Source organism: Antechinus flavipes, chromosome 4, assembly GCF_016432865.1.
Source record: "Antechinus flavipes isolate AdamAnt ecotype Samford, QLD, Australia chromosome 4, AdamAnt_v2, whole genome shotgun sequence".
In the NCBI taxonomy this organism is placed as follows: Eukaryota; Metazoa; Chordata; class Mammalia; order Dasyuromorphia; family Dasyuridae; genus Antechinus; species Antechinus flavipes.
The window spans coordinates 31,459,896-31,475,777 of NC_067401.1; the positions used below are offsets into that span (position 1 = coordinate 31,459,896).

The 15,882-nt window shown below is 44.5% G+C and overlaps 1 protein-coding gene across 5 annotated transcripts in view; it reads right to left on the reverse strand.

Moving 5' to 3' along the window:
* KSR1 (kinase suppressor of ras 1) overlaps nt 1-15,882 on the reverse strand; it is a 206,750-nt gene that overhangs the window by 39,671 nt on the left and 151,197 nt on the right. For 3 of the 5 annotated variants that reach the window (XM_051992361.1, XM_051992362.1, XM_051992360.1), the window contains exon 3: nt 15,243-15,390. In XM_051992361.1, the coding sequence (XP_051848321.1) occupies nt 15,243-15,390 (148 nt within the window). Of the gene's footprint in view, nt 1-6,975; nt 6,981-12,866; nt 13,339-15,242; nt 15,391-15,882 lie in introns of all 5 variants that reach the window. The other 2 variants (XM_051992363.1, XM_051992364.1) reach the window with 1 other exon arrangement.

Below are 15,882 nucleotides of genomic sequence, written 5' to 3' on the forward strand. Positions count from 1 at the left end.
AGAACCTAGACTTAGACCTGGAAGAGACATCAGAAGCCAACTCCCCCAGTTTACAGATGAAGAAACTGAGGCTCAGAGAAGCAAAACTCACACAGGTAATCAATGGAAGCCCTGGGACCTGAATCCTAGATTATAGCTTCAAAGAAAGAGAAATTCAGAACTAGGAAGGGCGATCTAGACAGGCCCTTTATTTAACAGATAAGGAAACAGAGGACCAATGACTTGCCAAGGTCAGACAGGTAACAGGTAACAAATGAAGTAAATCCAAGTATTCTGAGTTCAAATCCAAAAGTCTTTCCACCTGAGGTGGGCAGAGCATGTCCCTCTAGCTAGCTGCCCCAGATCACATTTCCAGCCATCTAGCCTGGTGTCTTCTTGTCATCTTTTCACATATACCCTGTCATCCCCTTTGCTTTTTTGGTTTGAAAATTGTCATCAAATCAATTTTGTCATCTTCAAAGAGCAAGCTGTCCTCGTGAGATGCATGCCTCAGTCCCATGACTTTCCAAAACAAGACATACTTTCCCGGCTAGTACTTCCTTCTAGATACCATCTCCTATTAGAATGTAAACTCCTTAAGGTCAGGGAACGTCCTGCTTTGGCATTTTTATCTTCTGTGTTTACCAGAGCCCCAGGCAGAAAGAACAAGCCTTTCATGATCTTTATTCACAGCGAGGAGATCCCAACATCACAGATTTAGAGCAACCCAACCTCCTCCCTTTACAGACTTTACTGAGATTCACAGGTGAAGTGACTCACTTCAGAAAGTATCTAAAGATTCAAACTCAATCCTTTGTCATTCCATACCTAGCCAGTCCATGCTAAGCTGCCTCCTCTTATGGCTCCTTCCTGAGAAGGCTTCCTGGGCCACGAGCCCTGGAGGGAAATGCCCACATGTTCTCAAGTCTGTTTAGAAGGGAACTGGAGCTTGATCTGCTCAGAGAAGGAGAGCTCTCACCAAGCCCCTCAGCCCATCAAAGAGCACTCCTTGCTGTGTATCAGCTCTGCAAGGTGAGAGTGGCAAAGCCCACAGCTGATTAAGGCACTAAGCCCCAAGCCCAGAGGGGAAAAAGAGACATCTACAAAGGGATGGTTCATCAGGGCTCAGAGATGCCATACAAGGCTGGATGGCAAAAGAGTCAGCTAAGGCTTGTTCATCCCATCCGGGCTTAGCACAGTGATTAGTATACAGAAAGGGTCTAATAAATGGTCATTGTCTAATAGGGCTCAGAGATGCCATACAAGGCCAGATGGCAAAAGAATTAGCTACCTAGGACTTGTTTATTTCATCTAGAGTTTAGCACAGTGGTTAGTATACAGTAGGGACTTAATAAATGCTCACTATCAAGGTTCAGAGATACCATATAAGGCCAGATAGTGAAGAGTCAACTAGGGCTTATTTATACCATCCAGGCCTTAGCACAGTAGTTAGTAGACAGTAAGGGCTTAATAACTATCGTTTATCAGGACCCAGAGAGGCCATACAAGGCCAGATGGTGAAAAGGTTAGCTAGCTAAGGTTTGTTCACCCCAAACAGAGCTTAGCACAGAACTTGGTACATAATAGGGGGCTTAATAAATCTTTTACTGTCTATGCCATAAAAATTGGCTCAAAATTCCCTGATTCCCTCTTATGTCCTTTACTGAAGGGACAGAAATGCACCGCAGAAGCTATATCAATGGCCTTTTTTTGGGGGGGGGGATGAGATTGAGGAGGGACAGGTGCAGATCTGTGATTGTGTGGGGATGAAAAATAACAAATCAGGGAATCAGGCCACAGCAGCACCAGTTTAGGATGTGTTTTAGCAGTAGGGCTCGAACCGGGTCTTCCTGACTTCAGACTTTGCCATAATGCTGCCCCTCCCAAGCTGCTTAAATTCCAGGCTATCACCCAAAGCAAGCCACTCCCCTGAGTCCTGTCTAGCAGACAGAAGAACTTCACTCTGTGCTCCTCCTTCCCGCTTATCACCCAGACATTCTGGAAATGGAAAAGAAAGAATCCACAATACAGCGCAGCAGGCAGGGGCTAGATTTAGAGTCAGGAGGCTCTGGCCCCTTCCTATCTGGGTAAATCTCGGGCAAATCCCTCCCTCCCTCCCTTCCCTGTTTGCCTCATCGGTAAAATGGAAGGTTTGGACCAGACAGCCCCTGGTCCTTTCTGCGGGAGCCAGGGGAGAAGTAACCACAAAAGCCAATGTGGTTCAATGGGAAGAGAGCTAGCACAAAAGCCTGTGCTCGGCCTCTAGAGTCCTGTCCAAGTCTAGATGGCGGTTCTTAGGATTCTCTTTTAGGAGGGGGTTAGAACAGGCAAAAGCTAAGGTTTTTTCCAGCACCGAGTCCTATACATTCGTCAATGCTTTGTCCAAGGGTCTGTGTAGCCCCTTGGGATAGAGCCAAGACGAGAAAGGAAGACTAGAAAGGAAGTTTCAGCCCTAAATCCTCTCAGGCACAAGGAGCAGGCTCACAGTCCTCGCAGAGGTACTGACTGACGGCCTCCTCCCCACTGAGATGAGAAACGTGCAGGAGGAGACAGGGAAATCACACACCTGGTGATCTGAAACAAGGACCAACATGCCAAACATAAAGTGCAAATTAACGCTTCGCTAACTGTCTCTATTCCTACTGCACGGGCCTCGGTTAGTATGTAAGCTCCTCAGGCCAGAGGCTGGAATGCCCAGTCAGTCTTAGCATTGTATCTGGTACACAGTAAGCACTTCATAAATGCTTTTCCATTCATTTCTTTCTCTTTTCTCCTACCGTAATTCAGCACAATTAAATCCAATCTTTTTGAAAGCAAGGATTATTTTACCTTTTGCATCTAGATTCCCTAGCCAGACTCAGGACTGGCTTGGAACACAGTAAACACTTAATACAAGCTTTTCATTCATTCTCTTTCTCTCCCCTTCCTCATTAAAATGTGAGATTCTTGAAATAAGAGACCATTTCATTTTTGTATCTGTCACCCTAACAAGTCATAGTATTATCCCTGGTATACAATAAGCAGTTAATATATGCTTTTTTTCATTCATTCAATGTATCTGTTCTCTTCTCCCCTCCCCCCATTAGAATATGTTTCTTGAAATAAGAGACCACTTCATTTTTGTATCTATAAGCCTAGGTAGGAATAATATTGTCCTTGGTAAACAACAAATATTTAACATATGACTTTTCATTCATTCAATATATCCATTCTCTTTCTCCCCATCCCTCATTAGACTGTAAATTTCTCAAGAGCAGAGACTGTCTCATTTTGTATCTGAATCCCTAGTCAGCCTTGGTACTATGTCTGGTACAGAGTAAACACTTAATACATGCCTTTTCATTTCTTCATTCCCTTGTTTCTTGTATATATGCACATACATACATATACACACAAAATCAGATTTTCTACCAATAACATGGTTTATAACAGACTAACTAGCTCTCCCAAAACAGAATTACAAATACAAAGATCTCTCTCTCTCTCTCTCTCTCTCTCTCTCTCTCTCTCTCTCTCTCTCTCTCTCTCTCTCTCACACACACACACACACACACACACACACACACACACAATTTCATTTTTACAAACAATGAGAAGTCCAAAATGGAATGACCACAAGTGAGACCACCTAAAACAAACAGACTCCTGGACCTAAAAGGGATTGAGCAGCTACCTTAAGAAAAGGAAAACAGGCTTTGGACAAGCAAGGACTTAAGAAAATTTCACTGGACCACAAGCCTGAAGCCCTTTTCTAGGTTTCCTATCCAAGTACAGGGACGAAGCCTCCAATCTCCATGGCAATGGAAAGAATCAGTTGGTCTAGGGAAGGAGGTTTCTAGCCCCTATCGGAAGCTGTCTTAAAGTGCTCTGACATTGGTTAGGTTGATCGCTGTCCTTAGTTCTCAAAGTATCCCCAGATGGAATCACTATGTTCAAGTTGAGTTAGTGTGCCCAATAGTGACTGATCAGACCAATATGAACTTGGAGTGCTCTGCCACAGGTCAGGCACACAGCTCTGACATATAATTAAGGCAAATCATCAGATCTAAAGCTGGAACCAACCTCTTGAAGAGTTCTTTAAGAGATGATGTAGCCTAGCCCTCTCACATCACAAGGGAGGGTTTTCCCAAAGGTCACACAACTACTAAAATGTAGGGCCAGGATTTCGATCCGAGTCATCATATTACTAACTCAGTGCTCCTCCCCAATATCCCATGCTCCTTGCCCCATGTTAGCAAGGATTGCAAATAGAAGAAAAGAATGTAGCTTCTCTCTGTACTCTTTTTAAAGGACACTTGAAAAAAAGAGAGCTTGTAGACCATTTCACTAAGGTGTTTCATGCCCACGGGGGTGGGGATGAAACCAAGACTAGGCACTCTTTCCCATCAGACTCCTCTTCCTCCTGGGTTCATTCCCTGAAGGAAGGTTACATGGTCAAGAATAATAATGATAAAAACGAAAGTAATATTCCCAAGAGGGACAGGGAGCTGGTTTTGGAATCAGGAAGGCCTGGATCCTGCTTCTATCTCTAACAAATTTTGGCGCTGTGCCCCTGGACAAGATGCTTGACCTCTAAGTGGCCCCAGGAAACTCTGGAAAATAAGGATACCTAACCTGGAGTCTGGAGGCTTGTTTTTAAAAACATTTTGATAACTATATGTCAATAACCTCTTTCCTTTGTTATCCTATGCATTTAAAAAACATAATATTTAATACATAATATTTTCTTATTGTGTATAATTATATTATTGACTCTATATAATATATAATTGATAATAATATATTGTTATGTATAATTATAATATTGATTATACTTATATGAAACATGAATTGTGTTATATATTGTACACAATTCATCAATTATATAATATGTAATAATCAACACACATCCTATGTTTTAAAAACATTATTCTGAGGAGCCATAAGCTTCACCAGAAGGAGTCTGTTACAGAAATCTAAGAACCCCTGTTTGGAGAGTCTAAGTTTCAAAGCAGATACAGAGCTGCACTGATAGAGGGAATTATAATATCATTGAATATTGAGGGAATGATATTATTGATTATATATAATTAATAATAGCATATTATTAATTATATAAAATATGCATTGTATTACATATATACATAATTATTCCTTAATTATATAATATATAATAATTAACACATATTTAATACATATCCTATGTATTAAAAACATTATTCTGAAGCTTATTATTCTATAGCCTATGGCTATAGGCGTCATTGCAAGGGGTTGTGACAGAAATCTAAGAACCCTTGCTTGGAGACTCTAAATTTCAAAGCAGGCACAGAGCTGCCCTGGTAGAGAGAATTCCTTCGTTGGGAGCTCCTAGACCAGTGAAATCAGAGATCCCATCGTCATCACCACCAACATCACCATCACTGTCATCAATCACCATCATGACCACCGCCATCACCATCATCACAATCTATAACAAGAGATGGCGTGGAAAATTCCAGTTGGCCAGCCCTAGGTGGCGCTCCTCCCTCTACAATTTCAAGGTCACTCATGGCTGTTTCCCAGGTACAGACTGCAATGGCAATTGAGATACATACATATTCCCAAGGCTTTCTGTCTCCCCACTCAACTAATAAAACCCATAAACCTTAGGTTGGCCAGAAAGAGGCCATGGTAGCTGACTGCTTCTGCACAGACTTCTTGAGGGAAAGTTGTCGATGGTGGGGGTTTCATTTTAAAGACTTATTGATAACAGATTATAATTAAAGGAAATTAGGGATGGCCGAACTGTAATAGCAATAACAACAATAAATTTCTATAGTTCCTTTTAACATTTGCAAAGAGAATTTAGAGGGCATGTTTCAAATCCCACCAATGCTTATTTTCTGTGTGATCCAAGCAAGTCACTTCCCTTTGCCTCAGTTTCCTCATTTGCAAAATGAGGGGGTTGAAACAACTTCTGAGTTCCCTGCTAGCTCCAGATCCCATGATCTACATTTAGCTTTTTTTTTTAATTTTAAAATATCTTACTGGCCTCCCCAAAATCCTCGGAAGGAAGAGCCACTGGTATTTTTATCTCTATTCCATGGAGGCCATATGGATATGTAAGTGACTTGCCCATAGTCACATGGCCAGGAAAAGGTTCTGAGCTAATAGTATTTATATTCAAAGTTGGGTCTGTCCCGATTCTGGGTCCAGAATTCTTTCCCTCACACCCTACTTGGGGAAGCCAAACAATAACAGAGAGAGGTAGGCTAAGCACAGAGTACACGCTTGCTCGGCCAGTGCCTCTTGATGGAACTGACTCTTAGATGATTGAGTCAAGCGTGGCTTTTGTGCCTCTAAGAGGCTTTCCTCTCAGGAAAAGGAAGGAGGTCCAAGAAGCCAGTTCGGAGATAAAGGCAAAAATAACCTGGCAAGGGTGGGGTGGGGCAGTGGACCCTGTAACTGAATGTGAGGGTCACTAATTATGATTCATTATGAGTAAATATTTGAATCATGAATCTATTTTATATACCTATATACCTGGGGTCATGTCAAAATTTCTCCGGTGAAAAAGGGTCATCGCTAGTGGAAAAAGTTTAAGACGCCCGACATTATGCCTGAACGTAATCAGCGGCAGCAGCCCAGATGTACTAAAAAAACTCTGCAAGCTTCCAACCAGTCCCTCCCCTCCTCCAAACCCCAGCTGCTTCACGGCAAATAAAGAAATAATCCAAATTTCAGAGAAGACATATGGGGGTACTCAAGGGACCCCAGCGAATGGAGCACACGTCAAACTGGCTGTGGGGTCCCTGGGGCCCAAAGGCCCTCTCCGAGATGTTGCTGTAGTTGAATTCCACTCGTTTCAGAGCTCCCAGCTATTTCAAAACACATCTGGCCACATCATTGCTTTCAAGCTCCAAAGAAGGATGGAGGAAGGAGGGACCCAGGAGGGCAGCCCCAGTGTGGGAGAGGATGATGCTCTCCCGCCCCCGAGGAGGCACAGGCACGCATCAGGGAGAAAGCAAACTCTCTTACCGAACCTATAGGAGAGAAGAGAAAGAACGCGTCAGTACTTTGGCTCAAGGTCACACAAGGCAAGCTGCAGAGTGAAGACGGCTGGTTTCTAGTTCCCCCTCTGGACAAAAAGTTCTAGGCTAGAACTGGAACCCAACCTGGCTGTGTCACTTAGGGCAAGATCTGCCAGCTCTTGGCTTGGTTTAAAAGGAGATGTTTGAATGGGAAGATCCTAGGAGGTAATCCATCATCATCTCTTATAATTCCCATTCTCTTTTCAAGATCTGGATTAATTAAATGTCACCTCTTCCAGGAAATCTAGCTGGTTTCTAGAATGTTTCATCTCTGGAGAGGAAGTTCTAGGTTAGAGCTGGAACCCAATCTGGATGTGTCATTTGGGGCAAGATCTGCCAGCTCTTGGCTCGGTTTAAAAGGAGATGTTTGAATGGGAAGATCCTAGGAGGTAATCCATCATCATCTCTTATAATCCCTGTTCTTCTTTAATTAAATGTCACCTCCTCCAGAAAGTCTTCCCTGCCTATAGCCCAGAGGGACCACTTCCTCTTGTAAGCTCTTAAATCACTGTATCCCTTATACCACAATTTAATAAGCATTTGCTGATTGATTGATTGAGTTGTATCTCCAGCCCTAGCAAATAGCAGGCACTAAAAATAAATATTTGTTCCTTTCTTAGTTAATTTGTATTCTCAGCACCTCGGACAGGGCCTGGCACACAAGAGATACTTAATAGAACTTGATCGATTGATGGATTGATTGATGCACAAGGATCTTGCCTCGGATCCCTATAATTATCGATAATAGGGACCAAGGCTCTGACTTCTTTGTACCCACCCACAGCAGTCTGTACTCAACAGGAACTCAAAATAAATATCTTGATTGATGAAAGAAAAAGTATTTTAAAGCCCCAAACCTCAAAGTGGCACTAAACACTGTTGGGACATCCTATCAAGCTGATTTTATACTGAGAATAATAGACATTTCTGAAGGTGTCAAAGTTCAAAGATTGTGCTACAGCCACTGTCTGCCTCTTGAAATTGAGGATATGGGTACAAAAACATGAAGTCCATTATACAAATGAGGAAATCGAGGGGTCCCAGTGATCCAAGGTATTCCAGGTCAAGGGGTTACAGATCTCCAGCTGGAGGCCCTCCCTATAATGTTTCATTTTACAGAATGGGAATCTGGGTTCCAGGGAGGTGAAGGGATTTGGACTTGCCGACAGCCACTGGGAAGTATGCAGCAGAACGGATTTGAACCCGAGTCCTCTGCCTCCAGAGCTGGAGCCCTTTCCAGAATCTGTGCCCTACTGCTCCCAGTCCCTAGAATAATTCTCAAACTTCTGCTTCCCAGAACTCCTGTTGTTCAGTCATTGCGGTCCTGTTCAACTCTCCGTGACCCCATCTGGGGTTTTCTTGGCAAAAACACTGGAACAGTTTGCCATTTCTTTCTCCAGCTCATTTTGACAAAGAAGGAAATGAGGGCAAACAGGTGCTTTTGTTTGTGTGTGTGTAATGCACACATGTATGTGTATGTATTATAATATACATGCGTATTGCATTGTACACGTGTTTGTGTACTATATATGTATATGTACATGTTTTAAATGTGTATTAGACTGGTTTTGTAGTTTCATCAAGCTCCATGTGGGAAACTTCCTCTACTGGTTCAATGGAAACTAATGTTCGTGTCGGTCTTTAAGAGTTAACTCTGGGGTCTCACAAGTTAAGGGACTTGCCCAAGATCACATAAGACAGCATAGGTCGCCTCTCTCTATACCTCCTGTCATACGCAAATAAGAGGCTTTAATCATTCTCTATGACTTTTAGAAGAAGAATCATCACTGTTCCTCCCTGGGTCCCAGCAATGGCAGAGTGACCGGTGAGAATTTTCTCAGGATCCTGTCTGAGCTCTCCTGGGGCACACACAGCCCTGCCCTCGCCCTCAGGATACAGCCTGCTCTCTGCCTCTGGGACAAAGGGCATGGCAAGATCCTGCCAACTGGGCCATCCCAGATCCAGGATACATCCATCCCTGCACCGTCAGAGCCCCTGCTCTCAACCTAGCCACACCCTTGATCAAGGAACACTGCTATCGATTCATTAACTGTGTTTACTTAGCTGTCTGACCTATCAAGCAGCTGTCAGTGACAAGCACTGGGTAGAAGCTGGGGTTCCCTCCCTAGCTTAGGTTGGTTTTCCCTCCTCCCAAATGCTAAGAAGGGAGGCCAGTACTCCAGGGGAAAGATGCCCTGCTTGGGGTAAGGTAACTATCAGAGATGCCTAGGCTAACAGAATCAGGGCCCAGAGACCTGGGCAGGCCAGCTGGACGGTCCTCCCTCCTCACCTCTGGCTTCCCACAAGACCCAGATCAGACCCCACCAGCTCCAGGAAACCTCTCCCAGATGACCACTGCCAATACTTTGTCCTCCCAGACATCACCTTCCACCTTTTGTTTTTATATATATATCTTTCTAAGCTTTTTATCTATCTAGTTTCCTATCTTCCATTCTATTTTCTATTTCTTTTTATCTATTTTTCTTTCCTTTTATTTTTCTATCTACCATCTTTTTTTTCTTTCCTTCTACTATTCATTCTATTTTCTATTTCTTTTTATCTATCTTTGCATCTCTTTTTATCTATTTTTCTTTCCTTTTATTTTTCTATCTACCATCTTTTTTTTCTTTCCTTCTACTATTCATTCTATTTTCTATCTACCTATCTTTCTTTTAACCTATTTTCCATTTTTCTTTATATCAACCTATTTTCTTATCTTTCCATCTTTCATTCTATTTATTCTTTTTCTTTTTATCTATTTTTTGTCTTTCATTCTATTTTTCTATCTACCTTTCCTTAACTATTTTCCAATTCTCTTTTTATCTACCAAACTTTCTATCAATCTAGCTCTCATTCTTTTGATTTTTCTTTCTATCTATATATTTTTCTATCAATCTATCTTCCTTTCTATCTTTCATTCTATTTTTCTGTCTTTATAGTAATCTATCATTCTATCTGTTTTTCTATCTACTTTCTATCTTTCTTTTTTTTTTTTAAGGCAGTTGGGGTTAAATGACTTGCCCAGAGTCACTCAGTTAGGAAGTGTTAAGTGTATGAGGCTAAATTTGAACTCAGGTCCTCCTGACTTCAAGGCTGTTGCTCTATCCATGGTACCACTTAACTGCCCCTAATTTCTATCTTTCTATCAATCTATCAAATAGATTGATAGACATATCTATAGATATATTATAGATTCTAATTTATAATATATTATAGATAGAAATGATATCTAATAGATATACTCTTTATATATCTTGTATCTATCTAATTATCTCCCCTATTAGAAGGTAAGCTTCTTGAGTTTTTCCATCTTTCTTCTACCAAGCTTTTTATAAATCTATCTTTCATTCTACCAATTTTCTTTCTATCTTTCTATCAATATATCTTTCCTCCTGCATTTTATTCTGTTTTTCTATCTACTTAGCTATCTTTCTATAAGTTCTTTCTATCAATATATCCAATATAGATAGAGATATGCTCTTTATATCTACCTAATTATCTCCCCCATTAGTAGGTAAGCTTCTCGAGGGCAGGGGCTGTTTTTGTATCTCTTGGGATCCCTTAAATACTTATGGACTTGATGGGGTGACTGTGGCCAATTTATTGCCTGTAAGTCTAGGTTTCATTAATAATGAGAATTATTAATACTTGCATTATCAGCCCACACAGAGTTGTATCAACAAAGCTTAAAGTAAGTTCTACCTATGTAATGGAGAGTCACAATTTTATAAACTGCCTTCCCTTTTGTTCCGCCAGTGTTTATAATATATATATCCTTTATCCATATTCTAAGCAGGGCAGTCACTGTCCCTTCATGAGACCTCGGTCTCCCCATCTGCAGAACAACATGAAATCGTTAAATGATCTGAGATTTCTTTCAGTTTATATGAATTTCATATAAATGAAGTATATTCATTTCATTTTATGGCTATTTGATGCCTGGGGCAATCCTGGCCATCAACACCTTGAATTACTGCTTCTGTTGGCCCCTGGTTATGGATCCTGTAACTCATTTTACCTCACGGTAGAAAATGAGATTTAACATTTGAATCCCAGACTTCCGCTGGTTTAGGATGTTAAACGTGAAAGAACAAGCCATCAAAGTTTGTGTGTGTGTAATGCTGTTCCTTGTTCCCATAGCAGCAAAGCTGGCCTAAATGGACCTCTAACCTCCTCCTCTAGAGGAGAGAGGAAGAAAACCTGGGGCAAACTAAACCTCCTGAGGGGGAGTGGGCTTCAGAGAGAAACAGGAAATAATCGGGAAAGTACAGCCTGTCTGTAAACTGAATCTCCCAAAGCAACCATATCATTCCCTGTCCTCCCTCTCCCACTAGGATAAAAAATAAACTTTTTAAGTTGGCATTCAAGGCCTTCCACAATTTAGTACCTATATTATCTTAAGGCATTATCTCACACAGGTCTCTTCCTGTCTCCTGGTTCTAACCAAAACATCTTCAGAAGGTCTTGGAATCACAGACTTTGATCTGGAAAGGACCTCGGCGCCCAATCTCCTTATTTTACAAATAAGGAAACTAAGGCACTGAGCTTAAGGATCTATGTTTACACAATCCAAATGCCTGGGATACCATCTGAACTCAGATTTTCCTGTCTCCGCCCTTCTGCTTCTATCAAGATGGAGCAGAAACAAATATCACTGAATTTGGAGACAGGGGCTCATTCTGCTACTTACTACTTTTCCAAAGAGGCTGAGAACCACAGACCCCAAGTTCAGATCGGGACTTTGTCATTTACCAGCCCTGAGACCATGCAGAGGGGAGCAATCCATCAATAAGCATTTAGTCCTTAAGTCCCTACTCTGTTCCAGGCACTGTGCGAGGGGTCAGAGAGACTCCTAATGTGTTTGGGGCTCAGCTTCCTCATCTGTAACATGAGCTCAGACTGAATGGCCTGAGGTTCCTCCTTACTCTGTGATCCCTTAAAGCCCACCCCAGACACTCCTTCCTCCCAGAAGCCTTCTCTGATTCTTCCCAAGCAGCGATGGTTTCTCCTACATTTAGGTATTTTACACATCGCTTTATATTACTATATATGTTGCTCTATGTCCCAAATCTCTAGAGACAGTGAACTTCCTAGGAAGAACGGGGGTGACTTGCATTGATGAAAGAAGATCCCACACTGGGAGAACTTCAGGCTGTTGAAAACAGAGGTCATTAAATATGTCATCTACCCCTCATGGTCCCCCCTTAATGTATATCAGCTGCAAGAGGGCAGGGGGGGGGGGGCTCTAATCTCTGCTTAGAAACTTGTCTACTTTCTAGCACAGTGAATCATAAGAGACTCTGCAGGCACTTCCAGCCTCAGATACTTACTAGCTGAATGACTTTGGCCAGGTCACTTACTCTGTTTCCTCATCTCTAAAATGGCAACTGTCTCCCAGGGTTGTTGTGAGAATCCCGAGAGACATCTGCAAGCACTTTGTAAACTCCAAATGGTTTTAGACTTTACCTCTTATGGGTAGACCTACTCTTAGCCAAGCCTACAAATAAGGGATCTCCACCCACTTAATGACGTAGAGAACTGAGCCCTATAGGGAGCTCTAGCCAGAGAAAGGCCTGGGGCTCCGAGGTAGAAGTGGCCAACGCCTATCCAGCCCCGTAAGCAAACTCCACAAACACAGCGGGCAATAACCGGCTGTGAGATGGGGGTTGGAGGCACTTCCTAATCCTTCCGTGACTTGATTCTCACCACCTGGAGCGTGGGTAACGCACGTCTCATTATCCCCATTTTTAAGAAAACAGAGACTCGCCCGGCGTCACCCAGCTAGGATGGGCCAGAGCCAGCACAATGACCGGCCCCCGGTACCCCAGAGACACTTACTTGATGGAGGGCACCTCGTCGATTCTGTTTCCAAGCTGAGACTCGTGGGATTTGCTCCTGGTCAGGGTGGGGAAGTTGGGAAGGAGCTGGAAGACTTTTCGGCTGGGCGGGGGCGGCGTCCGGGGGGGCTTGAGCTTGTTCTGGCGTCGCAGCTGCGGCGTGGTGGGGGGCGTGATGAAGCTGTGCGGGGTGCGAGGGGTGAGCCTTCCGCTGTGATGCAGGGAGATGTAACTGTCCGAGAAGCCCTCGCCGTAGCCGCCGAGGCCCTGGCCCTGGGGCGCGGCGTCCGACGTGGGGAGGGCAGACACTGAGACGGAGCGGGGCTGCTGGCTGCCGGTGCCTTTGCCGAGCTGGGAGGCCCCAGGAGTCCAGGTCAAGCCAGCTGGGGAAAGGGTGTCCGGGGGAGGTCCCGAGCCGCTCTCGCGCCGGGCGTCCAGGGGGCTCCATGCTGGGTCTTCCTTTGGTTCCCCACCTGTGGGCCCAGGGGGTCAGATCACAGACCCGGAGAAGGTCAGAGTTGGAAGGCACCTCCATACCAACTAGTCCAACCCTCTCACCTGACCGAGGAGCAGGCTGAGACCCAGGGAGGGGCAGGAGTTCGCTAGGAACCCCCCGGGAAGTCCAAGGCCCGTGCACCTAGGACTAGAAACCAGGCCTCTGCCCACTCCATTACTCTAATCAAGTTACTGAGCAGAGCTCGGGGGAGGGTGGAGGAAGGTGGGGAAGCAACCCCCGAGACAGATCTGTAAGAGGTTAGTAAGGGGTCTGGGGACCCTCGCTCTGAGAAAACCTAAGCTGCCAAAATGCACCATTTCAGAGGTCGACTCTCCAAGGCAGGTTTCACTTGCCTTACAGTGTTCCTAGTCACAGCCACCCCACTCGTGTGTTTTATTAAATCAGATGTACAAGATATATGCTATATATATATATTAAATAAGAATAAACAAGATATGCAAGCTGGGGGAAATTGCATGAGTCAGGAGAGAGCTGCCTGGAGCTGGAGACAGAAAGCCTGGGTTTCCACGCCAGCCAGACTATTTATTAACCATATGACCTTAGACAAGACACTTTCGCTCCCTGGCTCAGTGTCATTTTCTGTAAATTGAGAGGGTTGGCCCAAGGTCCTTCCTTGCCGGGTCTAGAAATCCCCCATTCCCATCCCGTGAATGTTTGTATCCGGAAAAGCCGGGCGTGCCACCCTGACCTTACGGAGCCTTTCGGGTCAGGATGGTTGGGACCCATGATGCATCCCTGGTCAGAGATGGAATCCTAAGCCGGAAAGACTTCAGTTCTAAGTGGGCTGCTCCCAGTCCCCAGCCACCAGGCAGAAGACTGCTCTCGGCCTCAGTCTGGTAGAAACTGAGACAAGATGAGGTTGAAAACCAGGAAGAGGAGACCTGGGCTCCCCCAGACTGGAACACGTCCTAAATCTAGAGCAGAAGGACCTCAGAGATGACTTCATCTGAACCCCTCACTGTGAGAGGAGGAATCTCAGAGACAGGGATTGGCCTTGTCCAGGGTCACACAAGTTGTGGGAGACACTCAGAATTCGAATTCGAGCTCTCTGACTAAATCCAAACCTCTTTGCACTGGAGTGCAAAGGTGATTCACCTTGCCGAGTCTTAGCCTCCTGATCTGCAAAATGGGGATGTAAGTTCCCAGAGCACACAGCCACTGGACCCCAAGGGAAGCTGCTTGGTTTAGGTAAAGTCATCACAGATTATCTCCAGAGAAGGAAAAAATCATTCTTAGAGTCTATAAAACATTAGTTCTGGTTAATTAGTAAAGATTAGACAGAAAGACAGACAGACAGACAGGAAGACAGATGAACAGACATGATGTGGCGTCAGAGGACCTGGATTCAAGTGGCTCTGCCACTTACTACCTGCTGTGAAGTTGGGCAAGTCACTTCCCCTCCCTGAGCCTCAGTTTCCTCATCTGTAAAATGAAGGAGTAGGACTAGATGGCCTCTAAGGCCCCTTCCAGACCTGAGGTTATAATGATAAATATGATCATTTTCAAAATGATAATTATATAATTTTATGATAAATATTTAGCTTAAAACAGGACCAACCCGAACTTCCCAGATAGAAGGCTCTATAAATTGTCCCTTTGTCTGTTTACCCCGTTGACCTACCCTGCTGTACTCTTACCGCCCCTCCCCACTCCCATCCATTTTCTAATCCAGACCAATGGGTCGTGGTCTCCACCAGCTTCACCCAATTTGTGGGGCAGCAGGGAGCAGGTTCTGACCCTCTGAGAGCCCCTGAGCACACCCCCCTCCAGGAGCCCTGAGTGACAGAAGAGAGTGGGTAGATGGCTGGGGAGAGCTTCGGTGGGGAAAGGCCCACGTTGGAAAGGCAAAGGAAGCCCTACCTAAGCCGGTCACTTTCCGGAGGCAGGAGAGGGCGTAGTGGACACGGCTGACCTCATCGGCGCTGGCACCACAATGCCTCATGGTCTCCTTCACCTTCGTCTCGTTCATCTCCAGCAAAGCATCCAGTGTGAGCTCCCCGGAGATCTTCTGGGGTGGGTAAGAGAGAAGGAAGAGAGAGAGAGAAAGAAAAGAAGAATGAGAGAGAGAAAGGAAAAAGCAAAGAAAGAGAAAAAGAGAAAGAAAAGAATGAGAGACAGAGAGAGAGAGAGAAACAGAGAAAGAGACAGAGAGAGAGAAAGACAAACAGAGAGGGAGGGAAGGAGAGAGAGAGGATTTGTGAGTGTGTGGCTGGACACGGCTCTCGGGCAACCTGGGGGTGTGTAGGGGATGCCCCTTCTGTCTGCCACCCCCAGCTCCAGAGAGTCCCAGCCCCCAAAAAGAGGGTGGGTGACCAAAGACCGAAGGATGAACTTCCCCTCCCTCTGGCTGCCCAACAGCAGCTGAGTGGCAAGGGCAGCTGGAGCTAAGTTGGCCTCTACCCAGAAGCAGCTGCTTGTCTGTGGAAGCAGACTCTGAACCACCATATTACCCCCTTCCCCACCTCCTTTCTCCAGAAAACAGCAGCTGAGACGAAGGGGT